This window comes from Bos taurus, chromosome 5 (genome assembly GCF_002263795.3).
Source record: "Bos taurus isolate L1 Dominette 01449 registration number 42190680 breed Hereford chromosome 5, ARS-UCD2.0, whole genome shotgun sequence".
NCBI classification, from domain to species: Eukaryota; Metazoa; Chordata; class Mammalia; order Artiodactyla; family Bovidae; genus Bos; species Bos taurus.
The window spans coordinates 84891086-84916167 of NC_037332.1; the positions used below are offsets into that span (position 1 = coordinate 84891086).

Below are 25082 nucleotides of genomic sequence, written 5' to 3' on the forward strand. Positions count from 1 at the left end.
CATATTCATGTAATGCTTATCTCATAAGAAAACAATTTCACCATCATATGCCAATTTTTATAACTATTCTGCATATAGTCCATACAAAACAAATGTTACTATATTGTTTATTTCAAACATTTACTTTAGCCAAATTATAAAATCATAAGGTTCCCAAAGAGGCATCATAAAATTATACTTACCAACTGCTTGACCTCCTACTAAATCGGTCATTATTTTCCATCCCAGCCAACTTTAAAGTTCAGACATTAAGGAAATAATAAAATACAAATTTAGTGAACTTTATACTTTTGTGATATGAAAATTAATTTGCTTCTGACTAAGAACACTTAGGAATTTGCTTACCATTCCTGCATTTCCAATATTTCTGGGCAAAGAGGCAATGGTCACTCTTCGAAGGGAAGATGGCTACCCAAAGGGAAGAAATGTACATTTAGAAAATTCTCAATATTTTATCCTTGTATGAAACACTGATGGGTATTCTTGTATGTACACATCCATGTACTTGACCATTGCTGAGTTAAACAGGAGACATATTTTCAAGGTTTTTGTTATGGCCAAATTTCCTTTCAGAAATATTTTGCCAACTTGTATTCAACTTTCTCCAACACTGGATAATCTTTTCCAGTCAAGTAAGGAATACAGGGTTTTCTGTTTAGGTTTATAGTAACTCTGAACACCATTTTTCTATGTTGAATAACTGTGTATCTGATCTGAGAACCACCTGTTTATGATTTTTGCTCATATTAATTTTGCAAAAGATACTTCTTGGCAAAAAACTTTTTTATTGTTAATGCAGCCAAATCTTTTCATCTTTTCCTCACTTTTGCTGCCATTTCTTTTATGCTTAGAAAAATTTCCTCAAATCAAGAGGAGATAAATATGCATCTATTTAAGAGCTTTCTTTTTTCATGGTTTCATTTTTTTCCATTTAACACATATAAGGGTAAGTATGACATTTTAATGAATGGATGTTTTTTATACCTTAGCCTTGAGATTTACACAGGAAAATGTTATGTCATATTTTGTGACTCTTAAAGTTGAAATAAGTGGGACTACAGGAAATAAAAATATGGTAAATGTAGGAAAATAAATGAGAATTTTTATGTGAATTCTTTTCTTAAACCATCATCCCTAATTTAATTTTATAGGTTAGCTGAACATCAAGCAAATCAAATTGTGGTCCAGGAATCTGGGTTCTAATCATGGTTCTATCACGATAGGATCATAACTAAACATATAATTTCTGTGAAAGTGATTTTGTTCATCTGTGCAAAAGATCAATTTAGATGGAATGATTTTTAAACTCACTTGCTCAAAAATTCTGTGAAATCCTGATTTTTAAACTGACAAAAACTGCTGGTTGACTTTCAATATCCCATTTTCCAACCCCCCCCTCCTTTTTTTAGTAACAGACCTCTTGATTTTCAGTTATACATACAGCCTCCAGAATAAAAGCTCTGTTTTCATCTTGTTTCCAAGCAAAAATGAAAAGGGAAATGTTAGCTGGGACTTCTAGGGAGTGTCTTCAGAAAGAGAGAACACCTGTTTCTCTTATTCTTTTTTCTTGGAATATGGCGCAACATATTAAATAATCACCAGGACTTGGTACTCAGAACTGACAAAGCTATCTTAGACCATGAGGTGGAAGCAAAGCTCTGAGGGTGATGATTCAGTAAGAGGGAAGGAAACTGGGCCCTAGAGATTTTCTAAAGCTGCTCTGCCACTTTTAGACTGCTTATTCCCAATTCTGGTTTCACATGAAAGAGAAACTGTTGTTATACTGACTTTCATCTCACTGCAGGCAAACTTAGCGTGTGTGCACGCTCAGTCACGTCCGACTCTTTGTGACCTTATGGACTGTAGCCCACCAGGCTCCTCTGTCCATGGAATTTTCTAGGCAAGAATACTGAAGTGGGTTGCCATTTTCTTACTCCAGTGATGGAACTGGTGTCTCTTGAATCTCCTGCATTGGCAGGTGGGCTCATTACCAAGTGCACCGCCTGGGAAGCCTTGTTACATACAAATATTGCAAGAAGTATAAAAGCATATATATATAAACATAAACACACATGCATATAACATATATGACTTAAAATCATTGTTGCTTTATGATTTACATTTAAAGCCATGTTATTTCAAAAAATATTTTTAAATCATCTCATCTGTAACATTTGATAGACATTTGTTCAGTGAATTGGTAATTACCTTAGAGTTTACAGAAGATGAACGTTTTTTAGTTTGGCAGTCATCTGAAAGGGAAAACATATTTGCATGTTTTTTGAATTAACACATGCAATTTAACATAATGGTCTTAATTCTTTATAAAGAAAAGTAATAGTCGGAAACTAAGACCCTAGCGACTACTGAACAATGCAGATATCTAGCTGTCATTTATTTGGTGATTCAAAGCAATATCTGAACCAATGAAATACAGTCCTCTGTGTCTCTGCCACTGTCCACGATGCCTGTCTGAGACAGATGGGGCACAAAATGAACGTATGCTGAATAAATGAGCCCAAAATTACAGATCAGATCACCAAACATTATTACTTTTACAAAAGAGAGAACATATCATTAAAACGAACATTCTGTTTATGAACATTTATATTATCTATTTAAAATAAAATTAGTAAAGGTATATATAGGCCTTCTGTTGAGATACTTTCCATGGTCTCAGTAGTCTCACTATTTTCCAAGACACTCATCAGCTTATTCTGCCATGGTCATTCCTTCTTCGAGGGATACAAAACCACTGTTGGCGAAAGTGGTTCATTTATACTATGGGGCCTTGTTTTATGTGTGGCAAAAGAGCCAGTTTCTAAGTAGGACAACACGGGGGTCAATGAGTTGATATGACTGTCTCATATCAACAATTTAATGAATTTTTGGTGTCTACCATAAAATACTTGTCTCCTAATTTGTATGCTGACATCTTACTTTGGGCTATATAAATAACAGGAATGAGTTACTTCTTGTATTATTTTATATATTGTATGCTTTTTATATTCTTCTAAAACAACCTTAACGTAAAGGGTGTTGTACTAAAGACAGTGTATAATAAGAATTAGTAAGAGAGAAAGAAAAAGGAGAATGTCAGAAAAATGTAACTGATACTATTATCTTAAACTTGTATTACCTTCATCTTCAAGAGGGTTAAAAGACCTTTCATTTTGCAAAAGAACCTGTTTCAGTTCTTCTAATTCAGCATGCTCTTTGGCATACATCCTCTTCAGATTTTCTACATGCTGAATCATCACTTCAACTGCTTTACTAACCCGGCTTTCCTAGCAGGAAAAAAAAAAGGAACAAATTTACATCGAAAATATTATCCTTAATACCCAGTTAAAAGATACATGTTCTTGTCTTCATCCCAGACATAAATCCCACTAAAGTGATGATAAAAGTTTTTTTGTTGTTGTGTTTTAAAGGCATGAATATAAAAGGGTAAGGGCTTCCCAGGTGTTGCTAGCGGTAAAGAACCTGCCTGCCAGTGCAGGAGACATAAAGAGACCCTGGGTCAGGAAGGTGCCCTGGAGGAGGGCACAACAACCGACTCCAGTATTCTTGCCTGGAGAATCCCTTGGACAGAGGAACCTGGTGGGCCACAGTCCATAGGGTCCCAAAGAGTTGGACATGACTGAGCAACTTAGCAGGTAGGCATACAAGGGTAATCAGAATGGAAGAGGATAGAACAGCAACCAAATTCTGAACACTTGCCAAGTAGACAGACTAGAGGTAAAAGACAAAGACCTGAAAAGCCAAACCCTAAAAAATAAAGAAAAGTCTGGAAGAAACCTGGGTTGAATCACAGAAATCCACAAATGCCCAAGAATTAGTGGTATGTCTGGAATTAAGCTTGGAGGTAAAACACACGAAGAGTTGAAAATCTGTATAAAAAGCAATTAGATCCACAGATCCCCTCCATCACTCAGGTCAGCTGAGCCCCTCTACCATTTTGGGGAAAGATTAAAATGGTGGCTATCTGGAGAGATTTGAACAGAGGGTCTGTGGATTGAGCAGTAACAGTTGATGGTGAATGGATCCTACAGAAAAAAATAGATTGAAGCAAAAGTCTGTTGTTGGTCAGTCCCTAAATCATGTCTGACTCTTTGTGACTCCATGGACTGCAGCACGCCAGGTTCCTCTGTCCTCTACTATCTCCCAGCGTTTGTTCAAATTCATGTCCACTGAGTTGGTGATGCTATCTAATCATCTCATCCTCTATCACCTCCTCCTCCTCCTGCCCTCAATCTTTGCCATCATCCAGGTCTTTCCCAATGAGTTAGCTTTGCATCAGGTGGCCAAAGTATTGGAGCTTCAGCATCAATCTTTCCAATGAATATTCAGGGTTGATTTCCTTTAGGATTGACTGGTTTGATCTCCTTGCTGTCCAAGGGACTCTCAAGAGTCTTCTTCAGCACCACAGTTTGAAAGCATCAATTCTCTAGCACTCAGCCTTATTTATGGTCCAACTCTCACATCCACACGTGACTACTGGAAAAACCACAGCTTTGACTATACGGACCTTGGTCACCAAAGGGATGTCTGCTTTTTTATATACTATCTGAGTTTGTCATAGCTTTCCTTCCAATGAGCAAGTGTCTTAATTTCATGGCTACAGTCACTGTCAGTAGTGATTTTGAAGCCCAGGAAAATAAATTCTATCTCTGCTTCCACTTTTTCCCCATCTATTTGCTATGAAGTGATGCAACCAGTTGCCATAATTTTAGTTTTTTGGGGGTTGAGTTTCAAGTAAGCCTTTTCACTCTCCTCTTTCACCCTCATCAAGAAGCTCTTTAGTTCCTCTTCACTTTCTGCCATTAGAGTGGTATCATCTGCATATCTGAGGTTGTTGATATTTCTCCTGGCAATCTTGATTCCAGCTTGTGACTCATCCAGCCCAGCAATTTCACTTGATGTACTCTGCATATAAGTTAAATAAGCATGGTGACAATAGCCTTGTCATACACCTTTCCTAATTTTGAACAAGTCAGTTGCTCCATGCCCAGTTCTAACTGCCACTTCTTGACCTACATACAGGTTTCTCAGGAGACAGATAAGGTGATCTGGTACTCTCATGTCTTTAAGAATTTTCCACAGTTTTTTGTGATCCACACAGTCAAAGGCTTTAGCATAGTCAGTGAAGCAGAAGTAGATGCCTTTATCGAATTCCCTTACTTTCTGCATGATCCAACGAATGTCAGCAATTTGATCTCTGGTTCCTCTGCCTTTTCTAACCCAGCTTGTACAAATGGAAGTTCTCCTTCACATACTGCTGAAACCGAATTTGAAGGATTTTGAGCATAATCTTATTAGCATGTGAAAGGAGCACAATTGTACAATAGTTTGAACATTCTTTGGCATCGCCCTTCTTTGGGATTGGAACGAAAACTGACCTTTTCCACTCCTGTGGCTGTTGCTGATACATGTTGAATATTAAGATACAAAGCCTTATTCTTCTTCTAACTACCAAACACTGGTAGCCAGGATTATACTCTCAAGATAGGCAGTTGGAATTTTCTTTGAGGAATCTTAACACTGCAGGATGAAAGTCTTAAAACTATTGGTATAAGAGGATGCTGGTGAAACCTCCCGGCCTGTGTGAAACTCAGAACCAGGAAAAAGCTTCCCCACCTAACACATCCCGAGTTCCCAATCAATTAATGGGACTAGTTAATGGGTCATCACTAGTCAGAGGCAAGCCTCTAACCTGAGAAAAGAAAATAAAAATACAGGGGGAAAAAACAAGCTGAAAGAAATAAACTACAGAAAAATGAAAACTTAAGGAAGCTATCAATATCTTCAGAGAAAAATAAACATTACATTTGTGAAATAGGAACAAGGTATAAAAAAGTTAGGATCTGAGAATTTTAAAAGTCTGGAAGTTAGAAATATAACAAAAATACATAAGAGAAGAGTCTCAAGATAAAGTTGAGGAAACTTCTCTGAAACTAGAACAAAAAGACTAAAAGGTAGAAAAGAGAAGAGAAAGGACAGTTCAGGAGATCCAACAGCCAAAAAACAGGAATGCAAGTATAGAAAATGTAGAAAAAGTCCACAAGGCGTAGAAAAGGAAATAGTTCAAGAAAATTTCTGAACTCAAGGAATAACTTGTCAATTTATGTCCACTCAGGACCTAAAATAGTGGCTGAAAATAAACCCATGCCAGGGAAGGACAGTAGGGGTAAGAGAATATTCTAAAAGCTTCTAGAAAGTAAAAATATGTTATAAACAAAAGCTCAAGAGTCAGAATGGCATCAAAATTTGATACCAACACCAGAAGCTAAGAAGAAAATGAGGCAGTGCGAGAAAAATTCTAAAGGAAATGATTTCTAACCTAAAATCCTTTACCCAGCTAATGTAAAGATGCATAAGAATAAAGACTTGGATTTTCAGTTATATAACATCTCAAAAAGTTTACCTCCCAGGCATTCTTTTTCTTGAAAAGTTACTGGGTGAGATGTTCCATTAAAATAAAGAAAAATAAATAAACCAGCAAAGAAGGAGGCATGGGATTCAGGAAATGGAGTTTAACTCAAGAGAGAAGTGAAAGAAGTCTTCATTTAAGAATTTGCTTCCCACATGCATAGTGGTAAAAATCTGCCTGCCAATGCAGGAGATGCAAGAGATGCAGGTTTTATCCCTGGGATCAGGAAGATTCCCTGGAGTAGGAAATGGCAACCCATTCCAATATTCTCACCAGGAAAAATTCCATGGACAGAGGAGCGTGGTGGGCTACAGTCCATAGGGTCACAAAGAGTCAGACACAACTGAGCACACACACACACACACACACACACACACACACACACACAACTGTCAGTTGAGACTGACAGGTCAAAAGTCCCTGGAAGCAACAACTCAAAGAAAAAATTGACAGAATATCTGATTAATGTGTATCTATTGTGAAATCTAGACTCCATGGAGAGGTTAAGAATAAATTAGAGATAAGTAAATGAAAAAGTTGGCTTAAAACTCAACATTCAGAAAACGAAGATCATGGCATCTGGTCCCATCACTTCATGGGAAATAGATGGGGAAACAGTGGAAACAGTGTCAGACTTTATTTTTTTGGGTGTTACAAAATCACTGCAGATGGTGATCACAGCCATGAAATTAAAAGACGCTTACTCCTTGGAAAGAAAGTTGTGACCAACCTAGATAGCATATTGAAAAGCAGAGACATTACTTTGCCAACAAAGGTCCCTCTGGTCAAGGCTATGGTTTTTCCAGTGGTCATGTATGGATGTGAGAGTTGGACTGTGAAGAAGGCTGAGTGTTGAAGAATTGATGCTTTTGAACTGTGGTGTTGGAGAAGACTCTTGAGAGTCCCTTGGACTGCAAGGAGATCCAACCAGTCCATTCTGAAGGAGATCAGCCCTGAGATTTCTTCAGAAGGAATGATGCTGAAGCTGAAACTCCAATACTTTGGCCACCTGATGCGAAGAGTTGACTCACTGGAAAAGACTCTGATGCTGGGAGGGATTGGGGGCAGGAGGAGAAGGGGACGACAGAGGATGAGATGGCTGGATGGCATCACTGACTGGATGGACGTGAGTCTTAGTGAACTCCGGGAGTTGGTGATGGACAGGGAGGCCTGGCGTGCTGCGATTCATAAGATCGCAAAGAATCGGACACGAGTGAGCGACTGAACTGAACTGAACTGAAATAGAAAACTAAGCATAACAATCACAGTAAAGTAAAATTATTAACTCCAAAAAGAACATAAACATTGTGCAAAGAAGGAAAAGTCATCTTTTTCCTTTAGAATATACATTTAGAATATATTTTCCATAGAATATACATCTATGTATATTCATAGCATATACAAGTAAAAGACTACTTGTATATGCTATGAATAGAACTTACATGGGCATAATAATATTTACAGATAATATAGATCTAATATTATTCATCTACTTTTTTAAAATTAAAATTGTTTATATTATGATAATTTCCACAGACACAAAAAGTACACAATAGATCCACATATATCCATCAATCAGTTTCAAGACCCGTCAACATTTTGGCGTGTAAGTTTCATCTCAAAGTTTGAATTCTATTTTTTAAAGTACAGGTGACAGATATCATATTATTTAACTCTTAAACATTTTAATAAATATCTGAAAAGTGGGAGTGTATGTCCTTAAATAATAATACCATGATCACTTCTAACAACATAAACAGAAACACCTTAATATCATCTAATTCATATTCAAATGTCCCTAACTGTCTCAAAAACATCTATTTACAGTTTTATTTGAACTGGAACCTGACAAAATATATATTTGTTGTACTTTTTCTTTTTTTATACTAGTGTATAATTCACAATATAAAATTCAATATTTTTAAGTGAACAATTTAGTGACATTTAGTACATTCACAATGTTATACAAACATCACTTCTATCTAGTCCCCAAACATTTTCATCATCTCAAAATAAAACCCCATACTTATGAAGCAGTTACTTCCTACTCACCTCCTTCCCCTAGAAGCTAGCAAACACCAATCTCCTACCTTTCCCTAAAGATTTATCCACTCTAGATACTATATATAAACACAATCACATAACATGTGACCTTTATGTCTAGCATCTACAGCATAAAATTTTTTAGATTCAGCTACATTGTAGCATGTATCAACACTTCATTCCTTTTAGTGGCTAAATATTATATTAATAATGCAACAATAATACTGCAGAAACCAACACAACACTGTAAAGCAATTTTCCTCCAATAAAAAAAATAATATTGTAATTTCTCCACATCCTTGTCAACACTAATTATTTTCCTTCTTCCTTCCTTTCTTTTTCCTTGCAACCCACTCCACTACTCTTGCCTGGAAAATCCCATGGACGGAGGAGCCTGGTAGGCTGCAGTCCATGGGGTTGCTAGGACTCGGACATGATTGAGTGACTTCACTTTCACTTTTCACTTTCATGCGTTGGAGGAGGAAATGGCAACCCACTCCAGTGTTCTTGCCTGGAGAACCCCAGGGATGGTGAAGCCTGGTAGGCTGACAGAGTACAGAGTCGGACATGACTGAAGCGATTTAGCAGCAGCAGCAGCAGTGGGTGTGAAGTGGTGTATCATTATGGCTTTGATTTTCAATTTGCTAACAATTAAGCATCTTCTCGTGTGCTTATTGGCCATTTGTATAATTTTTTTAGGGAAATGTCTATTCAAGTCTTATCTGCATTTTTAACTGGATTGCTTATCTTTTTGTTGTTAAGTTGAAAGCATTCTTGACATATTCTGGATGTATGTGCATGTATGCTCAGTCTCAGTCATGAACAACTCTTTGAGTCCCCATGGACTGTAGTCTACCAGGCTCTTCTGTTCATGGAATTTTCCAGGCCAGAATACCGGAGTGGATAGCCTTTCCCTTCTCCAGGGTATCTTCCCAACCCGGGAATTGGGTTGGGAACCCAATCCCACATTGCAGGCGGATTCTTTACCAGCTGAGCCAAAGTGAAGCCCAAGAATACTGGAGTGGGTAGCTTATCCCTTCTCCAGAAGATCCTCCTGACCCAGGAATTGAACCAGGGTCTTCTGCTTTGCAGGCAGATTCTTTACCAACTGAGCTATCAGGGAAGCCCATATTCTGGAAACTAGACCCGTATTAGATATATGATCTTCAAATATTTTCTTCCCTTCCATCAGCAGTTTCTTTTTGGACATGTTAAGTTTAAGTTGTCTATCAAACTTCAAAGTGCTATGTCAACAGTAGCAGATTCTAGTCTAAAACTCATGGCAGATGTTTAAGATAAGTGTGTGAATTAGGGAATCATCAGTTGATTAGATGGGATAGTACCAGGATTGAGTGATGATGGAGATCAGATGTGCAAAGGTAAAGCTGTGGGGTCCATTAAGATTAATAAGGCTGGGAGAAAGGGTGGGACCCATAAAGGAGTCTGGAAAGGTCCATGATGATTCATGATGTAGAGGGAAAAAACAGGGGATTGTGGTACCTGGAAGCCAAATGTCAAGAGTGTTTCCAGGAGGAGGAAGAGCTTAGCTTAACCTTAGGAGGTTAAGAAAAAAGAGTAGGTTAAGGCCGACTAGAGTAAATTTCAGAGATGACAGGAGGAGAGAAATTGGAAACAGTGAGTTCAGTTCTTTTGAGGAAATTTGCTAAAAATGGGAACAGAGAAACAGGGTGGTAACAAAGGAGAAAGAGTGAAAGATTTTTTTGTGTTTGCTTTGTGTTATTTTTCCTGTCTTAAAAACAAAGTATCTAAGTATTCATGTGCTGATGAGAATGATTTGATAGAGTGGGGGAAAACTGGAAAGACTGTAGGGAGAATTGTGGCCCAGATTCTGAGCAAACTGAAAGGAATGGGCTCTTGCTTAGAGGTGGGATGGTTAGCCTCGGATAGGAGAAAACTCATCTTTGGTACTAGGAAGGAAGGCAATGTTGAGTGTTTAGATGCTTGTAGGTTCAAAGCTTCTGTTAGATTCCTTCTGACTGCCTCAAATTTCCTATTGAATTAGGAAGCTGATTTGACAGAGAAGGTAGGAGAGGACAGGATGGGGATTTCAGGGGAAAGGGAAAGTATGAAATTGATATATAGAAGAGAAGCAGGGTGAATGATAGGAAGCCCCAAGGACCACTTAAGATTTGTGATGAATTTCAAGAGAACTCAGTCAGCATAAGGGTGTGAGGTTTTCCAGCTATACAGGCATGAGCAGGTAAAGAAGTGTATTAAACAAGATTGTAGATTTTCTAAATGAATAAAACGAGAGAGATAAAAGTGTTGAGAGTTCATGGAAGACAGTGAATATAGTGTTTGACCATGGAATTTAAGCTTGGTCAGGAAAGAAGAGAGATCAACAATAAAGTGAAAGACACTTTAGGTGTGAGGGAGGAGAGACTGATAAAAGAACTAAATATTCATCTTCACAGTAGGAAACAAATAAATATCTAAAACTGTAAATAAATCACAAAGTGATTGTATAGACATATTATTTAGAGATATGAATATAACACATCTGTTTAGGTATAGATTCAAAAACTTAAAATCTTCCCCAGAACTTCCCACAAAGAAATTTTGAAAAAAAAAATCTACTTCTCTCTGAATAAGTATGGGAAGATCCATAAACAAGGATCTTTATTGCTGCATTGTTTAAGAACACAAAATACCAAAAATATTCTGAAATGATCAAATAGAGTACTTTCCTAGAAATACAATCCATAATGTTACAGATAATAAATACTTTCAGTAATTTCATTGTAACTAGAGAAATGGAGACAAATTACCTGATTAATGGCTCCCAACATCTCAGCTCTACTGGCCACTCGTGTTGTGCACTGGCTGAGGAACGTTATACTCTTCTCCAGCTTCTTAATGATTTCCTGGGCCTGGCTGTCATCTTCACAAAGAGATGTTAAAGACTGCACAGAAAGTAAAGTATTAGAAAGTATCAAACCCAAGTATTCAGCAAGTGATTCTAATGCTGACTATGTTGTAAATGCAGATGACTCTATTATCTCTGTGGAAGGTGAAAAGCAGCAGTAAAGACAAATAATGAATGCTACTGAAATATTATGATCTTTATTGGCTATCAAGTAGACCTATGGAGGTGTTCATAAAATCTGTTATACAATTTTGATCTCTTCCACTTTAATTTCCCAAATTTGCCACTCCTTCATGTGTGTTTATATCTTTCTTCTACAATTAATGGGATGGGATATAATTAATTGGCAGTGGTAAAGAAATTATTCCTATAAATGAATGCACTGTATGAAGAACATAGTTTGAACTTTTAAGAAAAGTAGGAAAAATACTCAAATTATATTTGACTCTGACCACTATATTTGCTCTTCCATTGATAACAAGGTGAGCCTAGGCTGGTTAGGTAAGTAGGTCTTTATTGCCTTATGAATATTTATCTCAAACCTGTGCCATTGATCTAAGATGATGGCTTTCCTGATGGAAAGCCATTTGTCTCACTGTCTATACTAGTCAAATCAATTAACAAATCAATATAATCTCTATCAAAATTCCAGTGAATTTTTTTTTTTGCAGAAACAGAAAAATTCATCCTGAAATTCATATGGCATCTCAAAGGACTGTGAAGAGCAAAACAATTTTGAAAACAAAAGTACAAAGCTAAAGGTACCCCACGTCTTGGTTTCAAAGCACATTACAAAGCTACAGTAACTGAAACAGTATGGTATTGGCATAAAGACAGACCAATAGAACAGAATAGCAAGCCCAGAAATAAACCTGCTGCTGCTGCTGCTGCTAAGTCGCTTCAGTCATGTCTGACTCTGTGCGACCCCATAGACGGCAGCCCACCAGGCTCCCCCGTCCCTGGGATTCTCCAGGCAAGAACATTGGAGTGGGTTGCCATTTCCTACTCCAATGCATGAAAGTGAAAGTGAAGTCGCTCAGTTGTGGCTGACTCTTAGCGACCCCATGAACTGCAGCCCACCAGGCTCCTCTGTCTTTGGGATTTTCCAGGCAAGAGTACGTGGTCAAATGGTCATATGGTCAAATGATCTTTGACAAGGGTGCCAAGACTACAAAATGGAGAAAGAATAGACTCTTTAATAAATAATGCTGGAAAACTGCAAAATGGTAAAGTTGGACTCTTATTTTACACTATATACAAAAATCAATCCAAAATGGATTGAAGACCCCAAACTATATAACGCCAGAAGATAACTCTAGAAGAAACCCTAGCAGAAAAGCTTCCTGATAATGGAGTTGGCAATGATTTCTTGAATATGATACCAAAAGCACAGACAAGAAAAGCAAAAGTAGACAAAGAGCACTACATCAAACTTACAAACTTTTGTGCATCAAAGGACATAATCAACAGAATGAAGAGGCAACCCACAAAACGGGAGAAAATATTTGCAAATCATATCTATTACTTTAATTTTGGCAAAGGACTTGAATAGACATGCTTCAAAGATGATACACAAATGGCCAGTAAGCATATGAAAGATGCTTCAAATACTAATCATCAGAAATGCAAGTCAAAACCACAGTGAGATATCACCTTGCACCTATTAGAATAGCTACTATCAGAAATCAGAAAATAACATGTTGGCTAAGATATAGAGAAATTGGAACCTTAGTACATTGTTAGTAGGACTGTAAAATGGTGTGACTGCTGTGCAAAACAGTATGGTGACTCCTCAAAAACTTAAGAAATAGAACTCTATATGATCCAGCAATCCAACATCTGGGCATATTTCTAAAGGAATTGAAAGCAGGGTCTTGAAGAGATATTTGCACACCAATATTCATAGCAAAAATGTTCAATGTTCACAACAGTCAAGAGGTGGAAGCAACTCAAATGTCCATCAATAAACAAATGGATAAACAAAATGTGGTCTAGGCATACAATGGAATATTTTATTCAGCTTTAAAGGAAGGAAATCCTGCCACATGCTACAACATGGATGAACTCTGAGGACATTACGTTAAGAAAAATAAGCCATGGGTAGTATACTCATTTTCACTATATTGATTCTTCCAATCCATGAACATGGTATATTTCTCCATCTATTAGTGTCCTCTTTGATTTCTTTCACCAGTGTTTTATAGTTTTCTATATATAGGTCTTTAGTTTCTTTAGGTAGATATATTCCTAAGTATTTTATTCTTTCCGTTGCAATGGTGAATGGAATTGTTTCCTTAATTTCTCTTTCTGTTTTCTCATTATTAGACAATCTCTTTAACAAGTGGTGCTGGGAAATCTGGTCAACCACTTGTAAAAGAATGAAACTAGACCACTTTCTAACACCATACACAAAAATAAACTCAAAATGGATTAAAGATCTAAACGTAAGACCAGAAACTATAAAACTCCTAGAGGAGAACATAGGCAAAACACTCTCCGACATACATCACAGCAGGATCCTCTATGACCCACCTCCCAGAATATTGGAAATAAAAGCAAAAATAAGCAAATGGGACCTAATTAACCTTAAAAGCTTCTGCACATCAAAGGAAACTATTAGCAAGGTGAAAAGACAGCCTTCAGAATGGGAGAAAATAATAGCAAATGAAGCAACCGACAAACAACTAATCTCAAAAATATACAAGCAACTCCTACAGCTCAACTCCAGAAAAATAAATGACCCAATCAAAAAATGGGCCAAAGAACTAAATAGACATTTCTCCAAAGAAGACATACAGATGGCTAACAAACACATGAAAAGATGCTCAACATCACTCATTATCAGAGAAATGCAAATCAAAACCACTATGAGGTACCATTTCACACCAGTCAGAATGGCTGCGATCCAAAAGTCTACAAATAATAAATGCTGGAGAGGGTGTGGAGAAAAGGGAACCCTCTTACACTGTTGGTGGGAATGCAAACTAGTACAGCCACTATGGAGAACAGTGTGGAGATTCCTTCAAAAACTGGAAATAGAACTGCCTTATGATCCAGCAATCCCACTGCTGGGCATACACACTGAGGAAACCAGAAGGGAAAGAGACACGTGTACCCCAATGTTCATCGCAGCACTGTTTATAATAGCCAGGACACGGAAGCAACCTAGATGTCCATCAGCAGATGAATGGATAAGAAAGCTGTGGTACATATACACAATGGAGTATTACTCAGCCGTTAAAAAGAATGCATTTGAATCAGTTCTAATGAGGTGGATGAAACTGGAGCCTATTATACAGAGTGAAGTAAGCCAGAAGGAAAAACATAAATACAGTATACTAACGCATATATATGGAATTTAGAAAGATGGTAACAATAACCCAGTGTACGAGACAGCAAAAGAGACACTGATGTATAGAACAGTCTTATGGACTCTGTGGGAGAGGGAGAGGGTGGGAAGATTTGGGAGAATGGCATTGAAACATGTAAAATATCATGTAAGAAACGAGTTGCCAGTCCAGGTTCGATGCACGATACTGGATGCTTGGGGCTAGTGCACTGGGACGACCCAGAGGGATGGTATGGGGAGGGAGGAGGGAGGAGGGTTCAGGATGGGGAACACATGTATACCTGTGGTGGATTCATTTTGATATTTGGCAAAACTAATACAATTATGTAAAGTTTAAAAATAAAATAAAATTAGAAAAAAAAAAAAGAAAAATAAGCCAGTTACAAAAAGACAAATACTGTATGATTCTACTTACATAAGCTATCTAAAGTAGTCAGATTCACAGACACAGAAAATAGAATGGTGATTACCAGGGGCTGAGAGAAGGAGAAAGGGGGAGTCGTTCAATGGACATAGAGTTTCAGTAAGTAGATGAGAAAGTTCTGAAGCTCTGTTTCATAACAATGTGAATATACTCAACACTACTAATGTACACTTAAAGTTGTTATTATGGTAAATTTTACATCATGTGTTTTTCAAACCACAATAAAAACAGAACATGTTTTATTTTTCTTTTTCAAAAACTAACCATTTTAGTTTTCCACCCCATCTGTTATTTATGGTGACTTCACAAAATAGAAGAATAGTAGCTATTACATTTCTGTGTACCTTCCAGAAGGGTCTGCCCATTATCTAACAAGACTGAAATCAGTCACCATCCTTTTTTCTCAGTTAAATCAACGGAAATGGTCTTTGGATTATCTTCTTTGAAGCTTAAAATTGTTTTCTGCTTATTCTTCTACCTGAAATCTATTTGAAGCTCTAGAGAGATGGCAGAAGATTCACATAACTGCTTTAAAGCACATTTGTTTGTTTTACTGCTTACATCCTTCTATTGGTCAACCTTTTATCTTAGCTTGATTGGGACTTCTTACCTCCTATTTAATTCACATTTGAATCAGACAGGGTTTGGTACCTCGTGATAGTTTTAGTTATACAAATAAACTCATGAAGCTTTGAAAACTTAACAAACCTATAGTTCCCAAATGTTAGGGTTCTTACCTCTAACAGTTTTAAACAGTTAGCGATTTCTTTCTTCAAATTTTCTTCGGCCAAGTCACGGGATCTTTCTTCAAGCTTCACTCTTTTCTCCAAGGTGAACCAGTCGCATTTAAATCCCAAAGATAATCTGAGAAATTCGGCCTATTGTCAAAATAATGTGAAGGTGAGGGAAGAACGTTGGATGTTGTCAAATATGTCAGCTTAATACCAAATTACACTGAAGCATATCTTTCTCCTCCCAGTGACATAATGCTGGCATGCATGAGCTTTACCTGTACTTTGTCATGGCCAAGCCAAAAGACAACACAGGTAGGACAGCTTATGAAAAAGCATACAGGGACTATAGGCAAGTGATTCTGAAACACTTTTTCTTTATTAAAGAAAAAATATTTGCTTGAAACTTACCTCTACCTCCTTCTCATTAGCAGAAGTGCTAGAGAATAAGAGAAAGAACTTATTCAAACATAGTTCAACAGAAATGCAAAAAATGTGAGCATGCTGTAAGAGTAAGAACTTACTTGTCACTTTGTCTAAAGTTAACCGACTTCACAGGAAGAGAGGAAAGAGCAGCACCTATTAAAGACAGTAGAACAGTATTTGGTTAAAAAGGATTAACAGCTAAGGGCACATTCAACCAAACGTTGTTATCAAACAAAGGCATTTCATTGACACATGTCTGAGAAGCTTGCCAGCTAATAATGCGTGCATGCATGCTCAGTCGCTCAGTCATGTCCGACTCTTTGTGATCCTATGGACTGCAGCCCACCAGGCTTCTCTGTCCATGGGATTCTCCAGGCAAGAACACTGGAGTGGGTAGACATTTCCTCCCCCAGGGGATCTTGCCAACCCAGGGATTGATTCTTTGTCTCCTGCATTGGCAGGAAGATCCTTTACCACTGACCCACCTGGGATGTCCCTCAGCTAATAATATATCTGCTTAAATATTAATATAAGATAATGTTGTGCTACGTTATGCTTTGGGGATTATGATGATGTTAAAATTGTTGGCTCACATTTCAGCATATGAATAGTCTTTGAAACCTGAAGATGTCTCAGAATCATGGGACAGCCCAGTTTGTTCTTCCTGTATTTGAATGTTTATTTAATTTAATTCCATGGTTAAATGCATACCTTCCTCTGGTACCCTGGTCCTCCTACAGATCAAGGGTTTAAAAGCAGCAACAACATGAAGAGTAATGATTCTAGTAGTAATAATATTAATAATATAATAATAATAATAATAGTAACAATAACAGCAAGAATAAACATGATTGTTGTTGTTGTTGTTCACTGGCTAAGTCATGTCTGACTTGTTGCAACCCCATGGACTGCAGCACTCCAGGCTTCCCTATTCTTCACTCTCTCCTTGAGTTTGCTCAAACTCATGTCCACTGAGTCAATGATGTTATCTAACCATCTCATCCTCTATCATCCCTTTCTCCTCTTTCCTTCAATCTTTCCCAGCATCAGGTCTTTTCCAATGAGTCAGTTGTTCGCATTAGGTGGCCAGTATAAATATGATATCCCAATCATTTCCCACAGGTTTATTATAGGCCAGTCCCAGAACAAGACTCTTTACACGTATTAATGATACTCTTCACTATTTTGCAAAGAACACAATATTAGTTATTAAGAGCGTTAGATTTAGAGTTGAAAAAACCTAGTTTAAATCCTAGCTTTTGTGGACAAAGAATGTCACCTGTCCTTTCAGTAAACAAAAGATGTTGTTGTCATCAAGCCATCAGGGATTTAAGATGGAGAAAAGCAGGACATAGGCCCTAGACAGTTAAGGTGAATATCAAAGGAATGATTGTAATAAGTTCAGACTCTTATATCTTCCCATGCACAGAAAAGTGCTAAATTCATTAACTTGAGATGTCTGGGTTTTTTACAATTAGCAGTAATCTTTCGATGTTGGATGGCCTGGTGGTTTTTTGTTGTTGTTTTTTTTTTGGCACAACTTCATCAAACCATCCACAAAATAAGGATGATTTTTCTATTTTTCTATAGTAGTTTTTATGAGAACTTTCATCAGGCACTTTTCTAAGTGCTTTTTATATCATTTACTCAATCCTCACATCCAGCCTTCTGTGGTAGGTTCCCTTCTTACCTACAGTTTATAGGCTATGAAACTGAATCACAGCTTACCTATTTCAAACAGGCATTGGGGAGAACTAAATGGAATTATGCACATAAAGAATTTTGCCTAGTACTTAGCACAGTCTATTCATAAAGGGCACATTGATTTTTGAAAGTGAAAGTGAAAGTCGCTCAGTCATGTCCGACTCTTTGTGACCCCATGGACTATACTTGTCCATGGAATTCTCCAGGCCAGAATACTGGAGTGGGTAGTTATTCCCTTTTCCAGGGTAACTTCTCAACCCAGGGATTGAACCCAGCTCTGCCGCATTGCAGGCAGATTCTTTACCAGCTGAGCCACCAGGGAAGCCCAAGAATACTGGAGTGGGTAGCCTATCTCTTCTAAAGAGGATCTTCCTGACCCAGGAATCAAACAGGGGTCTCCTGCATTGCAGGCAGGTTCTTTACCAGCTGAGCTACCAGGGAAATGGCAAACCACTCCAGTATTCTTGCCTGGAGAATCCCATGGACAGAGGAGCCTGGTGGGCTACAGTCCATGGGGTTGCAAGAGTCGGACACAACTTACCAACTAAACCACCAACACATTGTTTTTTACTCATCATTTCCACTTTGCAAATGAGGAAATTAAGACTCAGGTTAAACAACTTTCTGAAGTCACAGCAAGTAAGAGTGACTGAGCATAGTGTTTGATTTCCAAAGGCAGAACTCTATCCACTATTCCATCCTAATAGGAAGACGGGGAGAGAAGCAAATTAACACTCATTCTTTAAATACTGGCTTATTTGCTTTTAGATGGGACAATAAAAAACAATCTTAGATTAGAGCTGCTGAGAGTTCACTACTAACACTGGCATTTTTTTTAAACATTATTTATTTGGCTACTGGGGTATTAGTGGTGGCACACAGGATCTTCGGCCTTCCTTAAGGCATGCAGTATGTTTAGTTGAGGCATGTAAACTCTTAGCTGTGCCATGTGGGATCTAGTTCTCTGACCAGGAATTGAACCCAGGCCCTCTGCACTGGGAGTGTGGAGTTTTGGCCACTGATCATCAGGGAAGTCCCAACACTGGCACAGCTTTTAGTTCACAATGGGGCACTAGTTATTACCAGACCTTTAGGCTTAACAGGCAATGCAATGTCAATATGGCATTCTGAAAATGATACAAATTGAATCAAAGTTAGTTCTATTTGGCTGGTCTTATCTACAGATGCAGAGTTATAGGGGGCTTCCTAGGTGGCTCAGATGGTAAAGAATCTGCCTGCAATGCAGGAGACTCAGGTTCAGTCCCTGGGTCAGGAAGATCCCCTGGAGAAGAAAATGGCAACCCACTCCAGTATTCTTGTCTGAAGAATCCCATGGACAGAGCCTCATAGGCTCAAGTCCATGGGGTCACAAAGAGTTGGCTTGCCGTATCTTTACTGAGAAAGATCTCTCCCTTAAAACCTACCAGCAGGGAATAAAAGTTAACGTGGGGAGTTGGAAGAGAACATTCCTTACCTCCTGCAGCACATTCTTTCCTGTGCTCATCTATTGTTTCTGGATCCTTTTTGGCTTCCTAAAAACATAAGGAGATTTTATTGCTGTACATAGAGTGGAAATCCTTCATATGCAATAATTTCTTGGCTTCCTGTCCTCTCCTGCCCTACCCTGTTCAAAAACAAAGTATGCCATGAACTGTGTTAGGGATTAAGAAAAGAGGACTGGCTCCAGGGGGGTTTCCAGTCTAGTTGAGGCATAAAAAAAAAACAGAAATACCTGAAAAGCTGCAAATGTGATACCAATTACCACAAAGAAGACTAGGATTAAGTGCCTGCCAAATGAGATACAAATATATGCTTTGCAAAGGGAGGAGAGAGACATATGGCTTGAGAAGCATGGAATGTCTCTGCAGGCAAAGAACAAGTTGGAGCTTGAGGGAGAGGCAGGACTGAATGAATGAAAAGGGGGCGGTAATCTAGGACTTTCACACGCAGCATTCCAAATGGGTTGTTGGGGAAATTTTGACAAAATAACTGCTAAAATGAGACTCAGATGTAGGGAATGGACATGTGGATACAGGGGTAGAAGGGGAGAGTGGGACGACTTGGGAGATTAGGACTGACATATGTACAGTACCATGTGTAAACTAGACAGTGGAAGGAATCTGCTGTATAACATAGGGAGCTTAACTCAGTGCTCTGTGATGACCTAGGAGGTGGGATGGGGAAGGAGTGGGAGGGGGGTCTACGAGGGAAGGGATCTATGTATGTATACAGCTGATTCACTTCATTGTACAGCAGAAACTAACAGAACATTGTAAAGCAATTATACTTCAAAAAAAATATTGTGCTGTTTGGCTTTTACTGCATCTGAATATACTCTAAGGTCACTGACCAACTGTCCCACAAAGGCATCTATGCAACAAGAATCACCACAATAGCAGTTGTACTCCACTGCCTGGGGAAATCTAAAGGAGAAGCTATAAGTTACAATTATTTTCGGATAATTATTATTCAACATTCTCAAAATTTTTCCATATTTCCTTATTTTGGCCAAGACAGATTTCCTTCGTAGGGCCCTGGATACCACATCACATCATTTTTGGACAATTGAAACTAAGATTTTGATAAAATATAACAAATGCAATAATGCAAGTAAAACACTGGATCATTTGTATCAATTAATTTTTTTTAATCCTCTCTTAATCCTATGATGTCTTCCAGTGATGTCATTTTCCTCTTCTTCTGTGCTTCCTGGCTATGCTTCTTCTGGGAAGAGCTGGCAGCTGTTGGACACTGTTGAAGAGTTGTTCCAGTTCTTCATCTCCCATTGTGATCTGTGAACTACTCTGCCCCTGCACCCAACACTCCTAGGAACGTGCCCTCCCCAGTTATCAGTGACCTCCCTACTGCCAACCCCAATGAATACTTTTCAGTCGGTATCTTACTTAAGCTCACTGTAGCATCTAAAATGATCTAGAATCCCCTTCTTGAAGGTTTTTCAGCCCTTGGCTTCCCTTTCCTTATGTCCACCAATCACTACAATAGCTCCTTCTCCGTCCCCTTTGCCACTGGCCTCCTCTTATTTGACACTGGAATCAAGAGTCCATTATCCTCTGTTCTCTCTCTCTGCCTGCCCTCCTTTCTTGGGAAATCTCATCCACATGCTTGGTTTTTTGCTGATAACTCACAAATATATCTCTGTCCCCAAAGTCCCATTGATGAGTTTACGAATATGGGTATATAGCTTATCTATAAAATCTCTTTACAGGCTGTTGATGATATCACATATCAACCTGAAACTTATCTCAAATTAATTAAATTTACCCCACAAATTCTTCTTACTCTTTCCCTCTCTCATGTTGTTCTACTCATTCTGTAGGTTAAGCTGTAAACCTGAGTATGTACCTTTTCCCAGGCCCCTAATTATCAGTCACTATGTACTGTGAATGTTATTCCATAAATATCTCTCAAATAAGTCTCATTTTTTTTCATTATCACTAAATTCATACTATCTTCATATCTTGCCCGAATTATTCCAATAGCATTCTAACCAGTCCCGTACTTCCATTACTACATTTTCTAATCCATTATTTAGGTTTTTTCTTTTTCTTTTTGAAATGAGAAAAAAAAAATGTTTTCTTGAAAGACTACTGTGAAAGACTGCTGCTGCTGCTGCTGCTAAGTTGCTTCAGTCACATCTGGCTGTGTGACTCCATAGACAGCAGTCTACCAGGCTCCCCTGTCCCTGGGATTCTCCAGGCAAGAACACTGGAGTGGGTTGCCATTTCCTTCTCCAATGTATGAAAGTGAAAAGTGACAGTGAAGTCGCTCAGTCGTGTCCGACTCTTAGTGACCCCATGGACTGTGGCCTACCAGGCTGCTCCGGCCATGGGATTTTCCAGGCAAGAGTACTGGAGTGGAGTGCCATTGCCTTCTCCGACTATGAAGGACTAGAGGATTTGAATTTTCCTCTGTCCATTTTTTAATAAGAGGCAACTATTTTGGGCATGTCTGCTAGCTAACACTACACTTTAGGTATAATTTATATTACAAAGAATTATTCCAAACCACATATCCAATTACTCTACTCCCTTTAGCATAAAATTTTTATCTCATTATTTCAAATGTATACATGTCACAACCTTCTCTCAACCTGGGTTATTAATAGTTACATGAGTCTCTGTTTCTTATAATCAAATAGGCCGAACTAAAACAATGTTAGTTTAACTGCAGTTTAATTACTGAGTAATTGTATGTTTCTTCCCTTAATTACAGAATATCTTTAAGATAGGTATCACTTTTATTTAGCCTTATTTATTAATGCATTCATTTATGTAAGAGGACTTTAGAGATAGATATTTAGCTTGTTTCCAGTAGACCTTTAATGGATAAATGAGTGAACAAATGCAAGAATGAATGAAAGAAAAACCAGTGTGGAGTCAGGAGGTCCTACCTCTGACTCTACTGTGTGACCCTGGATGCTCTGGCCTCAACTTCTTCATCTATAAAATATTGCTATAACTAAATTCTATGAACCTCATAATATTTTGAAAGGATAAATTGAAATAATGCTTTTAAGAGTATTTTGCAAACTCAAAGGGCCAGTTCTACCATTGTAATGTATCATTACTTTTATTGTTAACACGTATATATTACCTGAATCAACATGCTTTTTTCTCCACTCACAGAGCCTTGCAGTTCAATGTTTTCAGGAGCTGGACTTCCGCCTGTAAGAAGGAGGAAACACACCAAACACTGTGGGGCGAGGAGGGTTACAAGGAAAAGAGGAAGAAATACTGAGGGTAGCGATGTGGGCAGACACCTACGTGGCAAAGGGTTTAATATGTGTTCCCAAAGAAGCCAGCCATGCAAAATTTCTTAACAAATGAATATTTGTATAAATCATTATCAAGTACATTACAGTACAAATAGATACAGGGAAATTACAAAAAGGAATGGCATAAATTAAAAGTGTGAATACAAATGCTTGTGCCATACAAATACTTGTATGGCCTTCAAATAATAGGGTTTTTAACTACTTTTTAAGGCTGATGCTGCTTTTTTAATCAAACACACTACTAGTATAATTATAGAAACAGAATGAAAGAAGGATGAACAATTACTTAGTTGTTGTTGCTTAGTCACTAAATCCTGCCCAACTAGTTTGCTCCTCCATGGTCTGTAGCCCGCCAGTCTGCCGGAGTGAATTGCCGTTTCCTTCTCCAGGGGGATCTTCCTGATCCGGGGACTGAACCTGCATCTCCTGCGCTGGCAGGTAGATTCTCTACCACTGAGCCAGCTAAGCTGGCTCTTCCCTTACCAGGGTAGCTAGCTTTTTTTAATAGCTTGACAAACATGTTTTAAAAAATTATATGCAATACATAGGGCTGATGACGAAGTATGATATCCTTCCAAAACATAGTATCTTTCTAAGCAAAATGTCATCAAACTAAGATAAAGAGATGCACTTTTAATTTATGCCATTCCTTTTTGTAATTTCCCTGTATTTATTTGTACTGTAATGTACTTGATAATGGAGAAGGCAATGGCACCCCACTCCAGTACTCTTGCCTGGAAAATCCCATGGATGGAGGAGCCTGGTAGGCTGCAGTCCATGGGGACGCTAAGAGTCGGACACGACTGAGCGACTTCACTTTCACTTTTCACTTTCATGCATTGGAGGAAGAAATGGCAACCCACTCCAGTGTTCTTGCCTGGAGAATCCCAGGGATGGGGGAGCCTGGTGGGCTGCCGTCTATGGGGTCGCACAGAGTTGGACACGACTGAAGTGACTTAGCAGCAGCAGCAGCAGCAGCAGCAGTACTTGATAATGATTTTCCTCTTCACATTATCAAGCACATTACAGTACAAATTTAGTTCAGTCCAGACACAAAGGTCAGCAGCAATAGTTAGATTTTGTTTCTTTCTTTTCAAGAAAACAGAATAACTAAAGGATGTACTCAATTTTTAAAATTTATATGGAAATAAGAACGAAATGGTAACCACTATCTTCAAAGACATAAAAATCTTCCCTGTGGAAAATTTATATTTAAAAAAATTTTGAGACTGATAGTAGATTCATATGGTCCATAAATCAAAAGTATAAGATGTTTATCAGTGAAAATTTTCTCTCCCATCATGCCCACCAGAAAGCCAGTTTCCTGACTCATAGACAATGTTACTAATTTCTGTCTAGCTTTGTAGAGATATTTTATATATGTATTATATGTACAAAAACCTTTTTCTATTTTTTCACAAATATTTACATGCAATACATAGGGCTTTGTACTCTAGTGCTTTTCCCTAAGAAACAATAGTTCTTTGATATTCTTCCAAGAAAAACGTTCCCTTCTGTATGTTTTACAAATGCATATTCGTATTCCATTACTTGGACATGCCAAAATATGTTAGTCTTCTACTGATAGTTAACTTGTTTCCATTATTTGTTATTATAAACAATGCTGCAATAAATCAACTTCCATATATGTCATATAGTATGTGTGTACTTAGATCTACAGGATAAATTCCCAGAAACCAATTATTTTATCATGGGATACATACATTTATGACCAACCTAGACAGCATATCAAAAAGCAGAGACATGACTTTGCCAACAAACGTCCATCTAGTCAAAGCTATGGTTTTTCCAGTAGTCATGTATGGATGAGAGTTGGACTATAAAGAAAGCTGAGTGCTGAAGAATTGATGCTTTTGAACTGTGGTGTTGGAGAAGACTCTTGAGAGTCCCTTGGACAGCAAGGAGATCAACCAGCCCATCCTAAAGGAAATCAGTCCTGAATATTCATTGGAAGGGCTGATGCTGAAGCTGAAACTCCAATACTTTGGCCACCTGATGGGAAGAGCTGACTTGTTGGAAAAGACCCTGATGCTGGGAAAGATTGAAGGCAGAAGGAGAAGGGGGAAACAGAGGGTGAGATGGTTGGATTGCATCACCGACTGAATGGATATGAGTTTGAGTAAACTCCAGGAGTTGGCAATGGACACGGAGGCCTGGCGTGCTGCAGTACATGGGGTTGCAAAGAGTGGGACACGACTGAGCAACTGAACTGAACTGAACTGACGTACATTTAAATTTTGGGTAGATATTGGCAAATTCCTCTCCATACTAA

General features: G+C 38.2%; 1 protein-coding gene across 1 annotated transcript in view; it reads right to left on the bottom strand.

Annotated features, from left to right (window-relative positions):
* IRAG2 (inositol 1,4,5-triphosphate receptor associated 2) overlaps nucleotides 1–25082 on the bottom strand; it is a 90006-nt gene that overhangs the window by 3891 nt on the left and 61033 nt on the right. Inside the window, exons 23-33 of the mRNA XM_059887039.1 lie at nucleotides 22619–22679; nucleotides 21451–21460; nucleotides 19469–19526; nucleotides 16389–16443; nucleotides 16276–16303; nucleotides 15871–16011; nucleotides 11263–11397; nucleotides 3140–3287; nucleotides 2209–2252; nucleotides 346–408; nucleotides 183–232 (exon numbers count right to left, since the gene is read on the bottom strand). Coding sequence (XP_059743022.1) covers nucleotides 183–232; nucleotides 346–408; nucleotides 2209–2252; nucleotides 3140–3287; nucleotides 11263–11397; nucleotides 15871–16011; nucleotides 16276–16303; nucleotides 16389–16443; nucleotides 19469–19526; nucleotides 21451–21460; nucleotides 22619–22679 — 793 coding nt within the window. The remainder of the gene's footprint in view (nucleotides 1–182; nucleotides 233–345; nucleotides 409–2208; nucleotides 2253–3139; nucleotides 3288–11262; nucleotides 11398–15870; nucleotides 16012–16275; nucleotides 16304–16388; nucleotides 16444–19468; nucleotides 19527–21450; nucleotides 21461–22618; nucleotides 22680–25082) is intronic.